Here is an 18,529-nt window from a genome sequence, read left to right on the forward strand (position 1 = left end):
GTGTGGGTGGTCTGTTCTATTTTTGCCCCAAGCTTGGTGGCACGACTTCCTGTGAGGACCCTTGACATGGAATGCTTGGCTTGGGTCAGTTCTTTGTACGCAGCCATACAGTTTACAAATACTATGTATTGGGAATATTGATCATTTTTTTGCGTGGCTGAAACGGATTATCTGCATTTACCTTATTTCTTATGGGAAAATTCACATCGTAGTACAAATTTTCGCTTCAAGATCTCGCCTCCAGAATGAATTAAATCCATTTTCCAGGGTTCCGCTGTACAAATGTTTTATAAAGATTTTGATTCAGAGCAAAAACCAAAGGTAAGGACATGCATATTCTTCGACAACGTAAGCACCTACACTATGAGCTCTTCTTCAGTGCTAGAGTTTAGACATCGTGGCAGAAATGAATTATGTCATCGTTATAAAGAGAAAAAAGATATGGCTGACGTATGGCCGTAATTAGCTTAGAGACTAGATGCACTTAATATAATAGTCTTAGTTTATGGCCCTCACAAAAACTGCACTATAATAACTTCAGGAGAAATTGAGCAGCTCTTAATAGAAATATTTGATAAGATGATTGTTGGATGAGAAGAAAGTGTTCAGTGGATTAGATGTAAGTGTTTTATTAAACCCTGGCTCTTAAGATGCTCTTTAATGCTTTTGAAGGTGAAAACTACTTAAAAATGTGACCTCGTAGTTGTTGGAAAAAGTCATGGACTGTTTTTTTTAATAAAGTGTTTGCTGTTAATTCACACTGGACGTCTAGAGCCATGTGTAATGTAATGTAGAGTTTTAAAGAAAACTGTTTGTATGTATTTCTGGGGAAAAGTCATGACTCATGTTATGTTTTATTGAGCTGGCCTTGTCTTCGGCTTTACCCCTGCCTCGTGTACATTTTTAATAATAATAATAAAAAATAGCATGCTTTTGGGCCTGATCAGGAAGTGATATGTCATTCCCGCATTGCATTCACAAGACTTACGCAAACAGCCTGGTGTGAATTTTGTGTTACTTCTCCCCCAGCTGTGGATGCTTCAGAAGTGTCTTTAGTGTATGCTTTAGGACCTCATCGAATCCTCATCTGTACCTAAGCTGCTATAAAAGCTTTTTTGCAGCCTTCAAAATAGCTGATGATGATGATGATGACGATGTTGACAAATGAGTTTAGGCAACCTAAACATTTTTGAGCAGGAAATTGAGGAGCAAGACACAAATCAGTGTTCTGTGTTGTTTTCTTGATGAGTCTATTGTAAGGAACACTCGGAATGGATCGCATTGACATTCCATGTGTTTCTGATCGACCTGTACTAAATATAAACATGTGTCTTTAAGAATATAGTAGTTCGTTTTGTTGTAGGCACCAAGAATTCCTTTACTTTGAGTCTTTGTAAGAAAAGTCGGAACAGCTGTTTCTCTACAGAATCCTTTTCCGATTCAGACGAGGAAAACAAGTCCGAAATTTGTCTTCATTTTGAAGCAATATGTGGGATCATAAAATTATGTTTGTCCTTGATTTGTTCAAGGACACACACAGACAAGGCAGAGATGATGCTGGCTGCATTTCAGAACCTGTATAGAATCACATATAGACTGTTGTTATAATACAGTATAAAATATAAAATCTTAAGTCATTGGTCACTTGTGAGTTTCTCTGTTCTATTCACAGCTGGTGTAAAGATTAGGTAGCGTGCCATCACATATGACTTTAATATAACCTGATGAACGTATTTCTACTCTTTAACTTTAATCGTCATGACAAGTTTTGGATATTGAACTCAAGTTTTAAAAGGTGAAACTTCAAGTAATCCACAGTCTTGGCTACTTGAAACAGAGCTTAGCGTAAGGTGTTTCTAGGTTAAATCGTCGTAATGGATTAGAGCGAATATGCTTAGATCTGCTCTGATCCCAATTTTTCAGCACATCCCAAGTAGTAATAAATTTCCTCCACTGACATCACAGACTGTTATCTCCTCCACTCCCTACCACATTTACGACATTTGGCAGACGCCCTTATCCAGAGCAACTTACATTTTTTTAGCTCATTTTATACAACTGAGCAATTGAGAGTTATGGGCCTTGCTCAACAGCCCAGAGGTGGATGTTTGTCCCCAACCCACCCTGCTCCAGGGGCGCCATATCATGGCTGACCCTGCGCTCTGAACCCAACCCCCAACCCCTGTGCAAGTAATGTATATGTGACAAATAAAGACAACTTAACTAACTAACTTCAGATCAGCAGTCCAGCACCTTAACCACTAAGCTACCACATCCCTCAATTAGGCATTTTAGACCAATATTTGTTGTCTTGTTCTCCAGTACAGCTTGAGACCCTCATTCTAACTGTTAAGTATGTTAAGGATGTTTATGTGTATCTGTAACAGGCATCTCCCTTACACACACACACACACACACACACAAACCTCAGGAGCAATGTAATCCGGAGTGCCGCAGAATGTTTTGGTGGTCACTCCCTCAGACATGTTCTCCTTACACATCCCGAAATCAGCGATCTTAATGTGACCTTCAGCGTCCAGCATTACATTATCTAACTTCAGATCCCTACAGCAGAGACAGAGAGCATGACCGAGAGCATCACATTACCCAAAGCCTTTTTATCTGGACAAAAACTTCCTGATTATCTAAAGATGCACTTTTTCTGTTTATCTAGAGGTATACATCATATTTATCTGGGTAGAGACTTCCTGTTTGTGTGGATCTGGACTTCCTGTGAATGAATAGTTCTGTGAAAAATAAAAATATGAATGCTATGTGTGTCCATATATATCTACTCACCTGTATATTATGCCTTTCACATGCAAGAAGAACAGGCCTATGGCAATCTCCGCAGCGTAAAACCTACACACACACACACACACAATAGATTTTACGACTATATACTATGTACTTGACTATATTGTACCTGAGGGACAGTAATGTCTCAAACTGAACACATTTATGCACTAAATATACAACAAATCAAAGCATAGTGCAGCATCTGAATAAGCTCTAGAGGAGCTTATTTATTCCTCCCTCTTTCCTAGCTTTCTTTCTAATGCTTTCTTTCTGGTACAAAATATTACTTCTAATTCTACATGAAAAAAATTAGCATGTGCTGTTTCAAGCGCTATCCTATACACCGTCAGCTAATAGATATAAATGAAACCCATATTGTTTAATTAAGAAGTCTGCTGTGATTTTTTTTTCCTTTTCATGGTTTATTTGACCTAACAAATTAAATTCAAGGTCTTTTCCTAAAAAAATAGAATAGCATGGTGCAAAAAAAATTGAGCTAAAGATTAGATTATTTTGCTATTTATTTTGCATCACCTGATGTAGGCGAACAGCTCTGAATAAACACCCATTGTCATAAAAACATGAAAACAAACAATAAAGTTTATAAAATTAACAAACAGTTAATCAAGTCACTACCTTTCTGTGGCTAAATATCATGGTGTTTTATGGAGCAAAGGTGTACTATGATATACTTTAGCCTAATTGTGTGTCAGAAGACTAAAAAAATAGCTAAATAGCTAAATAAATTAACATTATAAAATGTAATATAGACGTATCAATATCAATAGTAATATCAATAAGGCGTGACAATTCTATGTATACTAATTCTGACAGCTCTGGCTCCTTTATGTCTCTCTTCCTCCATGTGCCTTCGTCTCATTTTCTCCCTCAACATACTGGACGATTGTAGGAATAAATGTGAGAAATCAAGTCACTGGAGCAAGAGAAACCTATGATGGGGAGGAAAAAAAGTGTGAGAAAGAAGGAAAGAGATGGAGACATCTGAAAGGAGATTAAAGGTCAGCACAGTCACCGTTGGTATCGGCATAGCCATTCTTTCTCTCTCTCTCTCTCTCTCTCTCTCTCTGCCTCTCTTTCTCTTTCTCTCTTCTCATTCCGTTTGCTGTGTTTTTCCATTCAGGAAGTAATTTATGGTTCAAATCGAAAATAAACAAGAAGAGTGAGGGATAAATGGCTTTGACTAGGGGTGCGTGAGAGAGAAAATGGGCTTTTCTTTACCTACACTTGTCCTCGTTCACACCTAATCAACCAGCAGTCGAGAGGGAGAGAGGTCAGATAAAGAGAGACAGGCAAAAAGAGTGAGAGATAGACACATATTGACTAAAGGAGAGACAAAGACCCTCCATGGCTGCGTCCCAAATAGTGGGTCAAATTGTAGTATATATCTTAAAGAAAGAAGTTATCGGGAGCTAAAATCAAACAACGCACTTTCTCCTAGCTTCATCTCATGCCTCATACTGCATTATTTTTGTCGCTTACTGTGAAATTGGCAGTCTCATGCTCAGTATTTGCGTGTGTTTATGAGTTCTACATTACATTTTTTTCCTGTTTGGTGTTCAGTTCTTTCTATGTGGCCTTAATGCACCATTAGGTGAAATCACTACCAGTGCAGATTCCTCCATGAATTCATTCAGTTTCTGACTCCAAACCCTTTGCAATTATTAGCCAGGACTAACTAAAATGAATGAAATTATTAACAAGAAAAAACAAGGTTAAAGTCAATGATAGATTAATATATATGTCAATATTTATGTGAGGATTTTAAGAAGTTAAGACAACTCGATTTTTTATATCAAATGTATCATGATGTAATAGCAAGAGGCAATTTTAAAATGAAATATAAATGTCAAAAAAAAAAAAAAAATATTGATACCAAGCTCTGAAATAAAAAATCGAACAGTAATCTAGTATAATGTGAACATATGGACACATGAATAGTTGTAATTATTGCTGCCATCTTAAATTAAATATATAACAGGATTTGTTCCAGCACAATTTATTATTTTGCAATTATTTATTTATTATTTTTTACATTGTGTACACATTTTACTATGCAAAGGCATGAGACACTGAATGGAGGTCATTAACGCACACTTGATATAATAACAAGCAAGAAATGTGCGCTTACGTTCAAGATTTCACATAACTGAGACATACCTGAAGTTCTAAATTCTCACATAAACAATTTCAGTATTAAATCCTCCCTCTGCTCCCACACCTTCTTTAGTCATTAACCTTTCACAGAGCATCATTCAGGTTATAAATGTCATCTGTTCGATGAACTAATTTCTATCTTGAGCTTGACCACATGTCATGTGAACTGTTTGTTTGTGAGAATACAATTATTTGACACAGTAGCTCATTAATGTCACTTGAAGGGGGGTCACAGATCTTAGGAGCGATTTAGGATGAAGCCATAAAAGGACCAAAAGCTGTGATTTCTTACTTCTTAACAATTCACAGTTTTTATAGCAAATTATCATCATCTGACAGAAAAACCATAATATCTAAATGATGCATATGTCAGAGAACAGAATTGTATTGAACTGGAGAAAAACTGATTAAAATGTCTTTCATTTAAAAGGCTTTAAGGATTACATAACGATTTTTGGGGGGGGAATTTAAGGCACTGGAAAGGCAAAAGTTTTTTGACAATACATTATAAAAACCTATAAAGAGATGAAGTTATTAGGTTAATGACAGATGCTACGGGTTTTAAAATGTTATTTTCTTAGTATTTTGCCAAAGCATCAGCGTTTTTGGCCAAACATGATAATGTTTTGTCTTTTATACCACAGTAAGTCTACAATAATAATAAAAATAAATGTTTCACTTACTTATAAATGAATGACTTCAAAATAGCAACACGTTAGCTTTATTCTGGTTGGAACGAGGCGATCTTGGCATACCTACCAAACCGTAAACATACTAAATAAAATCTGAAAATAGTACTCATAGTACTATTAGAGCATTGTGTCTAAACGTGTAGTATATTAGTATGTGGTATGTGTTATTCCTCTTCTCAGAAATTCGCTTCATGTTTAGATAGAAACCTACCTAGAGAGAGATCAGTGTGTGTGTGTGTGTGTGTGTGTGTCCTCATTAACTGAAGGTCATTCTGCAGTGGCAGTAAGAGCAGCACTGTAGGGGTCTGAATATATCTATTCTCTCGTTCTTTGTCCTTCTATCAGTTTCTGTCTCTGCCCAACTTCAAAAGCAAGGCAGAAAGAAACAGGCAGAATGTCAGAAAGACACTGATGAAGAAGAGCATGGAAGAGCGTGCCCTGCAACAGAAAGAGAGGGAGAGAGACAGGCAGAACAACAGAGGCAACCGAAAAACAGAGGCATAGAGAGAATGAGGGAAAGAAATGAAACACACAGAGGGAGAGACGCAGAGGAAGACAGAGGAGACAGGGCCATGTTCGGGGGTTGAGTTAAGAAGGAATATTGAGGAATTAATACTGAAACTGAAACACATCAGTATTCAGAGCTTGGATGTAACTCTTTGTGGCTCAGGGTGGCGTCTGAACAAAATAGAAGGGTGTCTCAACCTCGACTGTGTGATTCCGACCTTGAGCTTAAGTCTTTTTTTCTGGTGTGATATTGTCTCGATCTGGTCTATCTGATTCTATCTCAATTTTTCATATGTAAGTAATTATACACAATTTAGAAAATCAAGCAGAATGGTGCAGTTTTTAAGTAATTCGGGGACAAATCGTGTTATCATCAGTTTTTGAAAATAAAAACCGTTTTCAAAGTCCAATACTGAGGAGCCAGGACACTGAGACAGTCGTGCTCGCATTTGAAGCACGCGTGGACCTTAGAGAAGGACTTGGCTGGACAACTGAGTACATGGAGATGTATAGACCATTTTAGAAAACCCTTTGAACGCCTGAGAGAAATTAGATTTAAGTTTGATTCTTCCTGAAACAAGAAGCATCATTAGGAGAATACATGACCTTCACAGCTTTACAAACCAGGTAAAGAAAGCAGAGATGTAAATCTGTCAGTAATCAGTGGAGCATTGAATAGTAGAGAGCTGACCCAATGAAAGTCTTCACTATTAAGGCAATTAAACTGAACCTCGCCAAGCTATGTGTCAGGATATGATGTAATCCAGGTCAGAGTGTAACTAATGAATGGAAATGTGGATCCTACAGAAATGAGGCAGCCAACAGGTAGAGAAGAAAAAGGACAAAGGACATTTCCATGGCTTTGTTTCAAACTGCAGTGACTCTTAAGACAATCTCCAGGCTAGTTTCTGGACTGGTTGGCATCCCAAAGGTCAATTAGTGAAAGATATAAAGACAGTTAAGTGTTTAAATAAATGTTAAAGGTTCAAGGGTCTCAGAAAAAAAATGTAAGGAGAAAAACATGTCTGTAGTTAAAAATAATATTGATGTTGAGCAAATTTGAATATAGAGGTAGAGACGCACAACTAACTGTGGATGTGAGCTTGTTGAAGATTATCATCAGCAAAGCAAACAATTTCTCTTATTATTTAGCACCACTTCTTTTATAACGATCAGCTTAAATTAGTTTAGCCTCAGCTGCATGATTACGGTATTATTTATATGATCTAAAATATTACTGTGTTCTTACAATCACTGGCTTCTTACAATCACTTTAGTGGCTTTCTGTCTGCCTCAGTGTCTCAGGTTTTCTCTGACTCCTTGTGTCTCTCTGTCCTCAGTATCTTTGTCCTCTACTGCAGTAGCACTCTGTTGCCACTCTTAAGTGGGTGTAACAGTAATACTAACAGCCTACTAGCATGCTAATGGCATGGCAACAGGAAGCAAGCATTGTGCGGTTGGAATACTAACAATCAAGGTAGGAGCGTGCTATTCTTCATATTCCTTTCTCCTCGAAATTTGCAACGTCTTCCTCATGACACGTTTGCTCTATTGTTGGGAAGACGTGAGTTTGAATTCTGATGATGCCACAGATGACCGTGGTCAGAAGTGAGAGTGATCAAGACCATAAATAAATGATCTTGCATCCCTCTGTCTATTTTAATAGGTTTGACAATTTAGCATTAGCGCCAAAAGATGAGAATGATTCAGAGGAAGCATGTTTCCCCTAACGCACATACAGAGTACTTTGCGATGAGGATAAAGACCTGAAATTATACAGATCTGGAAGAAAATTGGATTTAAAACAATTACAACACTCCCAACAACACCATAACTAACAAAACCACATAATCTTACATAATAACTCTAATAACCCAGGTCTTAACACTTTCTACCAACACCAGGATAAATCTGTCTGCTCCCAGTACCAAATAACGTACACCATTATAGGTCCCTCGGTATGTACAACATATCAACGCAAGGTGTTTATGCACTGTTAATAGAATAAAAGTCTATTGAAAAGGTTAAAAAAAGAAGCTAACAGAGTGCTAATTAAAAAAAAACTAACAGGGTGTAAACAGAAGACTGAGAGGAGTCTTAAGGATGTGATATCAAAAGGCTAAGGGTGTGCTACGAGAAAGCTTATTGAAGGATAAAAGCATGCTAACAGACGTTCTTCTTCAAACAAAATAAATACACCATAAAAACTATGTACTCACCATTCAAAATTACCATAATAATAAAAATAAGAAGAAGAAGAAGAAGACAAAAAAATTCTGTTTCTAAATAGGAAATGGCATTCTTCTGAGTGGTGTGGTATTCTTGTTTAATAATCACATTATTAATTATGAGTCTAAATTATGATTTGAAAGCATTAAAAATGAGTGTTAAAAAGCTATAAGCTAAAGGTGACAGTGTAGTGCTAATACTCACACTGCGTGAGGCTCCTTGAACTTTCCGACCTGCTGGATCTGGTACATCAGATCTCCTCCGTTAATGTATTCCATTACAAAGTACAGACGATCCTATGCACACACAATGGAGGAAATAAATGACAAATTTGTTGCAAGGCAATTCTAGTCAGGGCTGTGCAAGCTTGGGGCACCCTCAGACAGGACTAGGAGGAAGAAACAATTAAAGCAACTGAGGCTCAACAGGGAACCACATTTACCTCTGGCTGGCACTGAAAACCTGAAGGGTAGGGAAGTGTGAAATAGGGAATGGTGGGGACAGATTGGTCAGAACAATTATGCAGGATGGCATGGATTATGTGAGGAAAGGGAGTTGGGATGAATAGTTGGGATGTGTAATTGGAAGGGTTGGGATGAACAGGAGAAGAGTTTCAAATAAATAGTGGGAGGCATAGAATGTGTGACAGTGGGCTTGGGATGAATTAAAAGCAAAGTGATGTGAAGGAAGGCAGAGATAGGGTGGAGAGGTTGGGATAGAGGGGGTTGAAGCTGAGATCTTTTAGCAATGGTGCATTATTGAGAGACAGAGAGAGAGAGGCTGTGATCCTTGATAGAGAGAGTCTGTGATCCTTGATGGAGAGAGGCTATGATCCTTGATAGAGCTAGAGCAAGGACTGCAGCAAGGACTGCTTTCCATGAGAGAGAGACTTCAGTCCTCAATAAAGTAACTACGCTCCTTATGACAGATAGGGTGGGCTCAAACCCTTGAGAGAGAGAAGTAACTCTGTGGAAGTGGATAGAAGGGCTTGCAAACGTTGATATAAAAACAGAGGGGCTGCCAACGATTTATAGTAAAGGGCTACAATCCTAAAGAGAGGGTGAGGGAAGAGCCACAACTGTCAAGGGAAAAGGGCTGATCTTGCTAAGGTCAAAAGAAGGGCTTGAGAGAAAGAGTGGAGGTTGCAAACCCTGACTGAGATTAGTTACCCTCTGCTGCACTATATACAGCAAAAACAACTTCTGCAACTTCGTTCTTCATGGAGAACAAATTACAAGATTTTGTTTTTATCTCTTAAACTTCAGCCATTTGGCACATTCAAGTTGGAAATGCAAGGACAGCAGAACTTGAATGAGGAAGTAGCCAGTTTTAAGATAGAATGATAAGTTTGACAGTCCATGTAGGGCTCAGATGAACCTCTGCTCTGCTGCTGAGAAGAACCAGCGAATGGGGTTCAGGCATCTGATATAGATGTCTTTGTGTGATATCTAGCTCCAAAAATTGTGGTTGGTGGATTGATTGCTCTAAATGGAATGTGTGTGTATGTGTGTGTGTATGGGTATGGGGTCCTGATATCTGCCTTGGTGCCTTTGGATGCAAGGATCTGACCAGGATAAAGCAGTTACTGAAGAAAATATAATGTCGCTTTTCAGTATCTCTCTCTCTCAGACACACACAAACTCTCACTTTGTCTCACTGTGTGTATGTATGTGTGTGTGTGTATGTGTCTGTTCAGCATGCTTTCAGATCCACTGATGCTCCACTGCACCCAAAGATTTGTCTGACATGATGGCCTCCCTTTCTGTTATTTACATTGTGTGTACGTGTGTGTATTCTTTATGTGTGTTCATGTGTGTTTTAGGTCACGTGCTGTGAGTTGAAAAAATGCAAAGTGACATGACATACAGAGGAGTGGAGTTTGTATGTGTTTGTGTATACTCATCTCCTAATTGCTTCCACACCATTCTAATATGAGCTGAAGTCATCTTGAAGACAGAATGTGTGTGTGTGTGTGCATATGTATGTGTCTGTACCATGGTCTGGAAGCAGGAATGCAGCTGTGTGAGGAAAGGAGGTTTTCCTGAAAGTGCCAACACCCTCTTCTCCACCATGGTACACTCCACATCATCGTCCTGAATCACCACGTCCTTTTTCAGAATCTTTATAGCAAATAACTCATCCGTTCCCTTCATCTCAGCAAGCATTACCTTTAAGAGAGAGAGAGAGACAGAGAGACAGACAGAATAAAGTGTCTATGGTACAGTGTACATAGTAGATGCTTCATCACATTTGCTATAAACGACAGCATTCACTCTTGTAGACCATATAACAAACAGCCGAAAGCTTGCTAGCTAATGGGCTAATTAGTGGTTATAATTTATTGCTCTAAATATATTAGCATATAATAAGAACTAAATGCATCTACCCTTTACCTCTCTGCTAATGATGGGAATAAAAAAAGAGAAAGACAACGAAGGAGAAATAGATTGATGAACAGACAAATAGCAAGCATGGAGACTAGCATCATTAATAATGACTGTAACCAAATCGCAAGTTGTACAACATAAAAGCATTTCCCTAATTGTCGGGACATTTGAATTCATATGAAGCAACAGCCACTCATGCCTCAAAGTCAAGAGAGCAAATTTGACCATACTGTCTAGGATGGGAGGATGAAATTATTCTCTCTTCCCTGTCAATCAGAGCGATCGAAGGCAATCATGACCGTTACTACCCTGTGATGCAGCATGCTCAGCAGTTTAAAAAGATCTCAGGAAGCAGTATTTGCACCATCTTCCCTGGTCAGTAGCTGTTATGTAATAGAGGACAGACAGATAGGTGGGGCCAAGGAGAAAATGAAATAAGAGGAGGAACCATAATCAGGTTGGACTATAAACAACCCTGGCTGCATAATCTGTCACATGTCTTCCATAGCAGTGGTAGCAGTGCAAAAGCATACAGCTCTAGACTTGACCATTTGTATATCGAGGTATTCAGGTTCTAGCCATGAATCACACTGGACAGTCTCCCTGGCACAGGAATGCAAAGAGAGCATGTCCACTCCTTGATTGCATAAGCATCTTAAAGAAAGAAGGTGTGGCCACATCCAGAAGTTGCTTGCACATCTCAACATTAGTTGCATTATGGTTGCTTTAAAACACAATAAAGAGTGTGTTCATGCTCTTCTTACCTCTACATAAAAATGTTTTGTTATATGGCCCAAAAGATTCTAAGCATTTAGCACCTTCTGAAATGGTTTGAGGTTCTACTGTCCCAGTTTCACCAGTGGAGTTGCTGCCACCAATATTCCAGACAGATCAGGTGACTCTTTTTTCTTCGTCCAAAAGCAATATCAGGAGTCTCTTTCACATCTGCTCTTGGAACTCTCAACACAGCAGCCAATTGTTCAGATAAAGGAGAATGCACTGACCCTGGTGCTGCAAGGGCTCTAAAGCAGATTGTGAAAACCTCACAGGTTTGTGTCTGACCCCTTAGTTCCACTAAAGGGAAATCATACAAAGACAATTGTGTGCTTCCAAATTTGTGGAAGCCCCATATATGGGGCTTATAGTCAGATATAAACAAGCTTTTGGCCATATAGTGTTTCTTTCAAGTATGCATTCACAAACCACTCTTTTTGCTCAATCGTCACATCTGTTAAACATAGCATAGAGAATGGGAGTTGTTTTAGAAGACGTAATCTCTGCTTAGTCTGTTTTAATCAGACCCTGGTGGATTTGTCATCGATGCAGTCATTTGGGGAAGATGAGAATTCAGGTGAAGACTAAAACAACAGGTCCTATATCATCTGAACAAGCAACCCAAGTGATCATTAGCACAACCTGAGTGTGTGATGAACAGATTTGACCCTGAATATAACCACATACAGGAGGTGATCTGAAAATGGTGTGTTTTTGGGGTCTAATCTGACTAACAAGGTACAAAGTAGACCCGAGTTGGAGCACTGCATTCTGGACATCCATTGTATTTTATCTTTTCACTATCTGTGTTACTGTCTATTTGCCTAGAAGCTATACAGAAGTTCGTATAGCCAGTTATGGGACAGACCCCTAGTGGAAGTTAATGATAAAACTGTAAACAATACTCTTTGGATGTTTCACTCAACAACACTTCAACAAGCATTTCAGTACCAACAATAAAGCTTTAACATTATACAGCTTGAGTATATTAGCACACCCACAACCTCTTGGCACACATGGCAAAATACAGAAAAACTGGTAAAGAGCATGAACATATTCTCCATATATAGGACTCAGTTAAGTGCAAAAGCATTTACCAAGCACCCCTGGTGAAGATTTTCATTATGAAAAATATCTTTATGGTTAATTATTTTACTCGTTTACAGAAAATACAAGAGAAATCTAATCATTAATTGACTTAAATATATTCTAAGAAATAAAAATCTGTCGAGTTCATGAAGATGGTAAAAAAAAAATCTCCTCTAACCATTTGATCATTTCTGACATTTTCATCTTGTTTGTATTTGTGAGGAGAAGGGAAGGAAGACAAACAGGCATAAATAGAGCCAGTCAGTATAGATTGAAGAGAGAGAGAGTGAGAGAGAGAGAGAGAGAGAGAGAGAGAGAGAGAGACAGAAATTTAATATAGAGACGTGATATAAGGGAGAGAAGGAGAATAGAGACAGACAGGATGGACGAGAGAAGAACAGAATGAAGTAGAGAAAAACAGTGTGGAATAGAGAAAGACAGAGCGGCAGCAGTGAGGCGATTCAGAAACATTTTCTCTGTAATTGAGAAATTTGGAAAAACATCTGTTACACACACACACACACGCACACACACACATACACGCACACACATATACACACAAAATCCTCTGCCTCCCAGCAACACTCAATATGCCTGTTCCCATGGCAACTGCCAGCTTTTGAAAAGGAAGACCCCACACCCCTCATACACACACACACTCACACACCATTCTCCTCAATCTATCTATCTATCTATCTATCTATCTATCTATCTATCTATCTATCTATCTATCTATCTATCTATCTATCTATCTATCTATGTTTCTCTTTATCTCTGTCTTTCTGTCTGTCTCTATCATCTGTTGATTTTATTCACCTCTGTTCTTCACAATATTCACTAAACCTACATTAATTTTACACCCCCCCCCAACACACACACACACACACACACACACACACACACCTATTCTAGCTTACTGCTGTTTCTCCCTCTGTCCTATTCCCTATATCATGTGCACTCTTTAGCACATATACAGCCACCACTAAGGACCACTAACACACTATACAGCTCATATACCATCCTCACCACCTAAAGCATCTGGGTATTTTGTATCCATGTAGTGCATCATTCACACACTAAATCTGCTACAGAAAATTGTGGCATTAAGGCGTGATTACAAAATGGCAGACTTCTAAAACATGGCTTGGACAGGACTATAAGCTTCTTCTGAAGAAGAAGCCAGCCAGACAGAGAGAAACAAGAACATGAGGACAGAACCGAGCGATAAAATATATGATAGGATAAAGGATATGACGCAGGTGGAGAAGAGAGAAAGAGATAGAAACGGAGAGAGGGCAGAGGGCTTGCAGAGCTTGCAGGCTTGCAGGTCAGAGAAGAGAATGAGGGAAAGGGAAACAGCTAGGAAGAGGACAGAGACGGACGGAGATGGGAGAGATTCAGAGAGCGATCGAGAAAAAGGGGGAGGCAGCCAAAGAGTGAGGGACTGAGGAAGGGGGAGGGGAGAGAGAGAGAGAGAGAGCGAGAGCGAGAGAGAGAGAGGGAGGAAGAAATAGCCAGAAAGTGAAGGACAGAGGGAGGGGAAGACACAAGAAAAGACAGATAGACAGAACAACAGACAGACAGACACTGGTCAAGAAATGGGAGTAGTGACCTTGCCAAAGCTCCCTTTTCCAAGCACCATGAGGAAGTTGAAGTCAGAGAGCTTCATCCGGTCTCTATTTCCATTATTGTCCAACTTGGATACAGATGAGTCTGTCTTCTTAGCAACAGAAGCTATTTTAGCTCTCTGTAAGGCAAACACACACATACACATGTAAAATAAATGCTAGTGACTGTTCAAATCAACAATAACACCTGACATTTTTTTTTTATCTTTGTCCCAAACACTAGAAGACAAAGAAAGTTCTAATAAGATCATTGACACCGTAACAAAACATCTTGCTAACGGCTATGTTTATGATGTGTAAGTAAGAACTGATATTACCCACAATGCACTGCAAGACTATATCAGGATTAAGAAATGGCTGGCAAGTCAGTTTAGAAATCTAATATTCATATGAAAGTATCATGAAACACACTGTAAAGTTAGCTACCATGTCTATAGCAGGTTACAATAGTGTATTATTGTCATCTTCCAAACAATAGTATTTGTAACACAAACGAAAATATTTAAGAAATCAGTGTCCTTTTGGGGAACTAGGCATATATCCCCAAATGTCCCCACAAGGTAAAAAAACGTGAGATTTTTCCATCTTCGTGGTATTCCTATAAAGATATAAATATTTGCCAACACACATATGCACACACACATAAGCAAAGATGTGTGATTGCACACTCCCTTTAAGTGAGCATTTAGGCGTTTAGTTGTTTTCAACAATCTCAGCATGAACATTTTAGAATGACAGATGGATCTCTGTGTGTGTGTGTGTGTGTGAGGAATAAACATTACTACTTCTTCACCAATTCTTTCCTTCACCCTCCACTTGGGTTGGTTACAATAATCTCTGGGAGAAAGTCATTTCTGTGTACATCGGGGTCTAGATATATCATTTCACCCTTTCTGTGATCTCTCACTCATCTAAGACAGCAATTATGACCGGCTTTAAACAGTGATCGAGGGCAACATCGACTTGACACCAGTGACCCAATTCCATGAACGGGATTACACCCTGGCACCTCTCCTTCTCAGTCAATGATTCTGTAGATGAGTCTCTTCTTGTGTGTAAAGTGGTGCAGTTTCTGGCCTGAACATCTGACAGCCGGCCAAGTTCATCCACTTGCTTCATGTCGAGCCCCAGAAGGCAGCGGGTAGCCAAGCTGTACAAGTCTCTTCACAACTGATCTGTGCCACTAAGCAACCCTGAAATGACTAACGGCAAGAAAAGCAGCCAGCAAAGAAAAGCCAGTACTCTCTGGCCTGAAATGGAGGATGGAACATTTATTGGAAAAGCTTTCTGGAGCTAGCATCCAAAACTTTAAAACACATGACCAGAGAGTCGGGAGCTCCGGTTCATGCACTGTTGAGCAGCCAAGTCGAACCTTCTTGACTCATGAGTCAATTTGACTCATATGGTTGCCTTGCATAAACAATAATATCTATACATTGAGGGATCCAATGTGAAGGTCGCCAATTTTTTTCATAAAGTGTCTTATAGTTCTTCTACTTCTGAGCTGTGGCTCTTCAAGGCTCTTCAAAGCTCAGAATGGCTGCACTCCTTTATCACTCTTACACGTTGTTGTTCTTTCAGCTGCTCCCTGTTTGGGGTCGCCACAGCAGATCATTTGGACGCATTTTTTGATTTGGCACAGGTTTTACACCAGATGCCCTTCCTGGCGCAATGCTCCCCTTTAACCCGGGCTTGGGACTGTCACAGAGAGTTAACTCTTCAGTGGCTGGGTTAGCCTGGGAATCAAACCTGGGCCCCGGTAATGAGAGTGCGGGATTCTGTCACTGGACCACCAGGTGGCAATGAGACTGTACATGCCTTAATCAGGCATATAATCCCTCTGCATATAATTCAATCTATTAATTAAAAATGTGTTTAAATTAAGTTTCTTATAAGCAACAAAATCACATACTGTTTTTAATACAAGCTACACAGGCAGCCTCCTGGTGGTCCAGCGGCATCCTGCCCAGGAATTGAACCGAGGCCGTGGCAACGAGAGCATGGGATCCTGTCGCTGGACCACCAGGAGGCTACCTTTATCACTCTTACATAATCAACCAAATTGTGCAATTTAAATAAACCACAGTCTAAGCAAACCCTTGCAAGCAGGCTTCCATATGATACCCGCAACATCCCAGTGCCTAATATACATTATGATGTGGCCCAACTATCACTATGCAGCCTACATAGCCAATGTCATCATACTATCATAGTGATGGGAGGCTGGGTTAAATGTCTTTCAGAAGCAATTCAGAAACTGACTATACATGTGGTATTGCATTGATTACTCTTAAACTGCAGGTAAAGAACCTACACAGCATGAAATGGACTGGTAAAGCTTTAACTGCATTTTGCAAACAGAATCATCACCCTCTGAACAGCAGTATGGAGCAATTGAAGTGCTTTGAGAGGCACTACACGTGCGTGAGTACTACCTGACAGATTCTGTTTCTTTACCTTGCTTTCTAACTGTAGGGACTCCAATTCCCACGTATCTCACAAGAATTGTCATCTCAGTTTGATCACCATTTTGGTTACTCATGGTTGGACTGTCTTTGAGGGGGGGAGGTAAGCAGCGCTCCAGGCAACAAGTGGGGGTACAGTGCGGGGGACTGAGCCAAGGATCTCAAGCCAAGCAAAGATGACTCAGCACTAAATATAGCACCTGCAATGTAGATTTTTCTTGGTATGCTAGTACATCATAGCTGAATATGGTGAATATGGTGAACTGCAGTGATATACTGTTGATTTCTGCCACTTTAGTATGGCATTATTTTACTTAGTGGCACTGGATTTAATATGTTACCTTTAAACATAACCATCATGCCCACTAATTGTGGCCATCTGTGCGGTAGTGTGTGTTTAAGAAGGCAGACAGCGCTTGTCTCTAAGTGCTGCCCTGTGACATGAGCATCAGTTCAAAATGATTGTTGCCTGGCTGTTTTTTCTGTCTCAGAGTTGAGAGGCTTCACCCTCCCCAGCTGGTAGCGGTCATTTGATAGAGGAGAACTTGCTGGTCTGTGGGAACCGGCCAAGAAGAATTAGGGAGAAAATGTGTTCAAAGGAAACAGCCAGAAATGTTTTGGTGAGAATAAAACTTGTTTTATATATAACTTTTTAGGTGTTTTCTATTTTTAGTGGTGTGTCCTTGTGATAATATGTACACAACATATACACCACACACACACACACACACACACACACATAGAGATGTCTTACCTCAAGTTTTTGTCTCAGCTCCTCATTTCCTTCTTCTCCCTCGGGTGGGACAGGAACATTAAAGTACTCACCCTCCTCCTGACTCAGCAGTTTAAACCTGTGTGTGTGTGTGTGTGTGTGTGTAAGAAGATGTGTGAGTATAAGAAAAAAGAGACAAAAAATAACACAGATTATCAATAGTAAAAGTTCAGTAGAAACACTGAATTGCATTAACTTCTGTGTGTGTGTGTGTGTGTGCATGTGTGTGCGTGTGTGTGTGTGTTAAGGCAGTTTAACCATTATTGTTGGGCCTGGGGCTAAGAGTGGTCACAGGCCCCTTGAGACTACTTGAAATCCATAAAATCGGTAAAAGGCAAAACACAAAACTATGTTCCATGCTGCCTGAGGTGAACAAAGGTCACAGAGGTATAGAGTCTGCAGTATCAATGACTACATGCCTTTAAAATCACAAACCCAGCTCAAAATAGATACTTATAACATTTATAATTATACTACTAAATAAACTATGGGACTGTTCCATATCAACAAGGATATAAAATAAATGGTGCTTATTTGTATATTTGGTCCGATCTAACAGACGAGCTACTGTTGCTCAAATTGCTGAAAAAGTTAATGCTGGTTCTTATAGAAAGGTGTCAGAATACATAGTGCATCACAGTTTGTTGGCAATGTTCTGCTGGGAAACCTTGGGTCCTGCCATCCATGTGGATGTTACTTTGACACGTATCACCTTCCTAAGCATTGCTGCAGACCATGTACACTTTCATGGAAACGGTATTCCCTGATAGCTGTGGCCTCTTTCCGCAGGATAATGCGCCGTGCCACAAAGCAAAAATTGTTCAGGAATGGTTTGATGAGCACAACAATGAGTTCGAGGCATTGACTTGGCCTCAAAACTCCTCATGTCAGGGTTGTTGTGGCAGCAAAAGGGGGACCAACACAATATTAGGCAGGTGTTCATAATATTATGCCTGATTACAGCTACTAAAGATGAATAATTGAATTAATGAATGAATAAATGAATGCTGTA

General features: G+C 39.5%; 1 protein-coding gene across 2 annotated transcripts in view; it reads right to left on the reverse strand.

The window, feature by feature from the left end:
* prkcbb (protein kinase C, beta b) overlaps nucleotides 1–18,529 on the reverse strand; it is a 105,155-nt gene that overhangs the window by 26,319 nt on the left and 60,307 nt on the right. For both annotated transcript variants that reach the window (XM_058415050.1, XM_058415042.1), the window contains exons 8-13: nucleotides 17,500–17,596; nucleotides 14,265–14,399; nucleotides 10,397–10,570; nucleotides 8,607–8,698; nucleotides 2,800–2,862; nucleotides 2,427–2,565 (exon numbers count right to left, since the gene is read on the reverse strand). In XM_058415050.1, the coding sequence (XP_058271033.1) occupies nucleotides 2,427–2,565; nucleotides 2,800–2,862; nucleotides 8,607–8,698; nucleotides 10,397–10,570; nucleotides 14,265–14,399; nucleotides 17,500–17,596 (700 nt within the window). The remainder of the gene's footprint in view (nucleotides 1–2,426; nucleotides 2,566–2,799; nucleotides 2,863–8,606; nucleotides 8,699–10,396; nucleotides 10,571–14,264; nucleotides 14,400–17,499; nucleotides 17,597–18,529) is intronic.

The sequence above is a fragment of the Hemibagrus wyckioides genome, linkage group LG02 (assembly GCF_019097595.1).
Source record: "Hemibagrus wyckioides isolate EC202008001 linkage group LG02, SWU_Hwy_1.0, whole genome shotgun sequence".
Lineage (NCBI taxonomy): Eukaryota > Metazoa > Chordata > Actinopteri > Siluriformes > Bagridae > Hemibagrus > Hemibagrus wyckioides.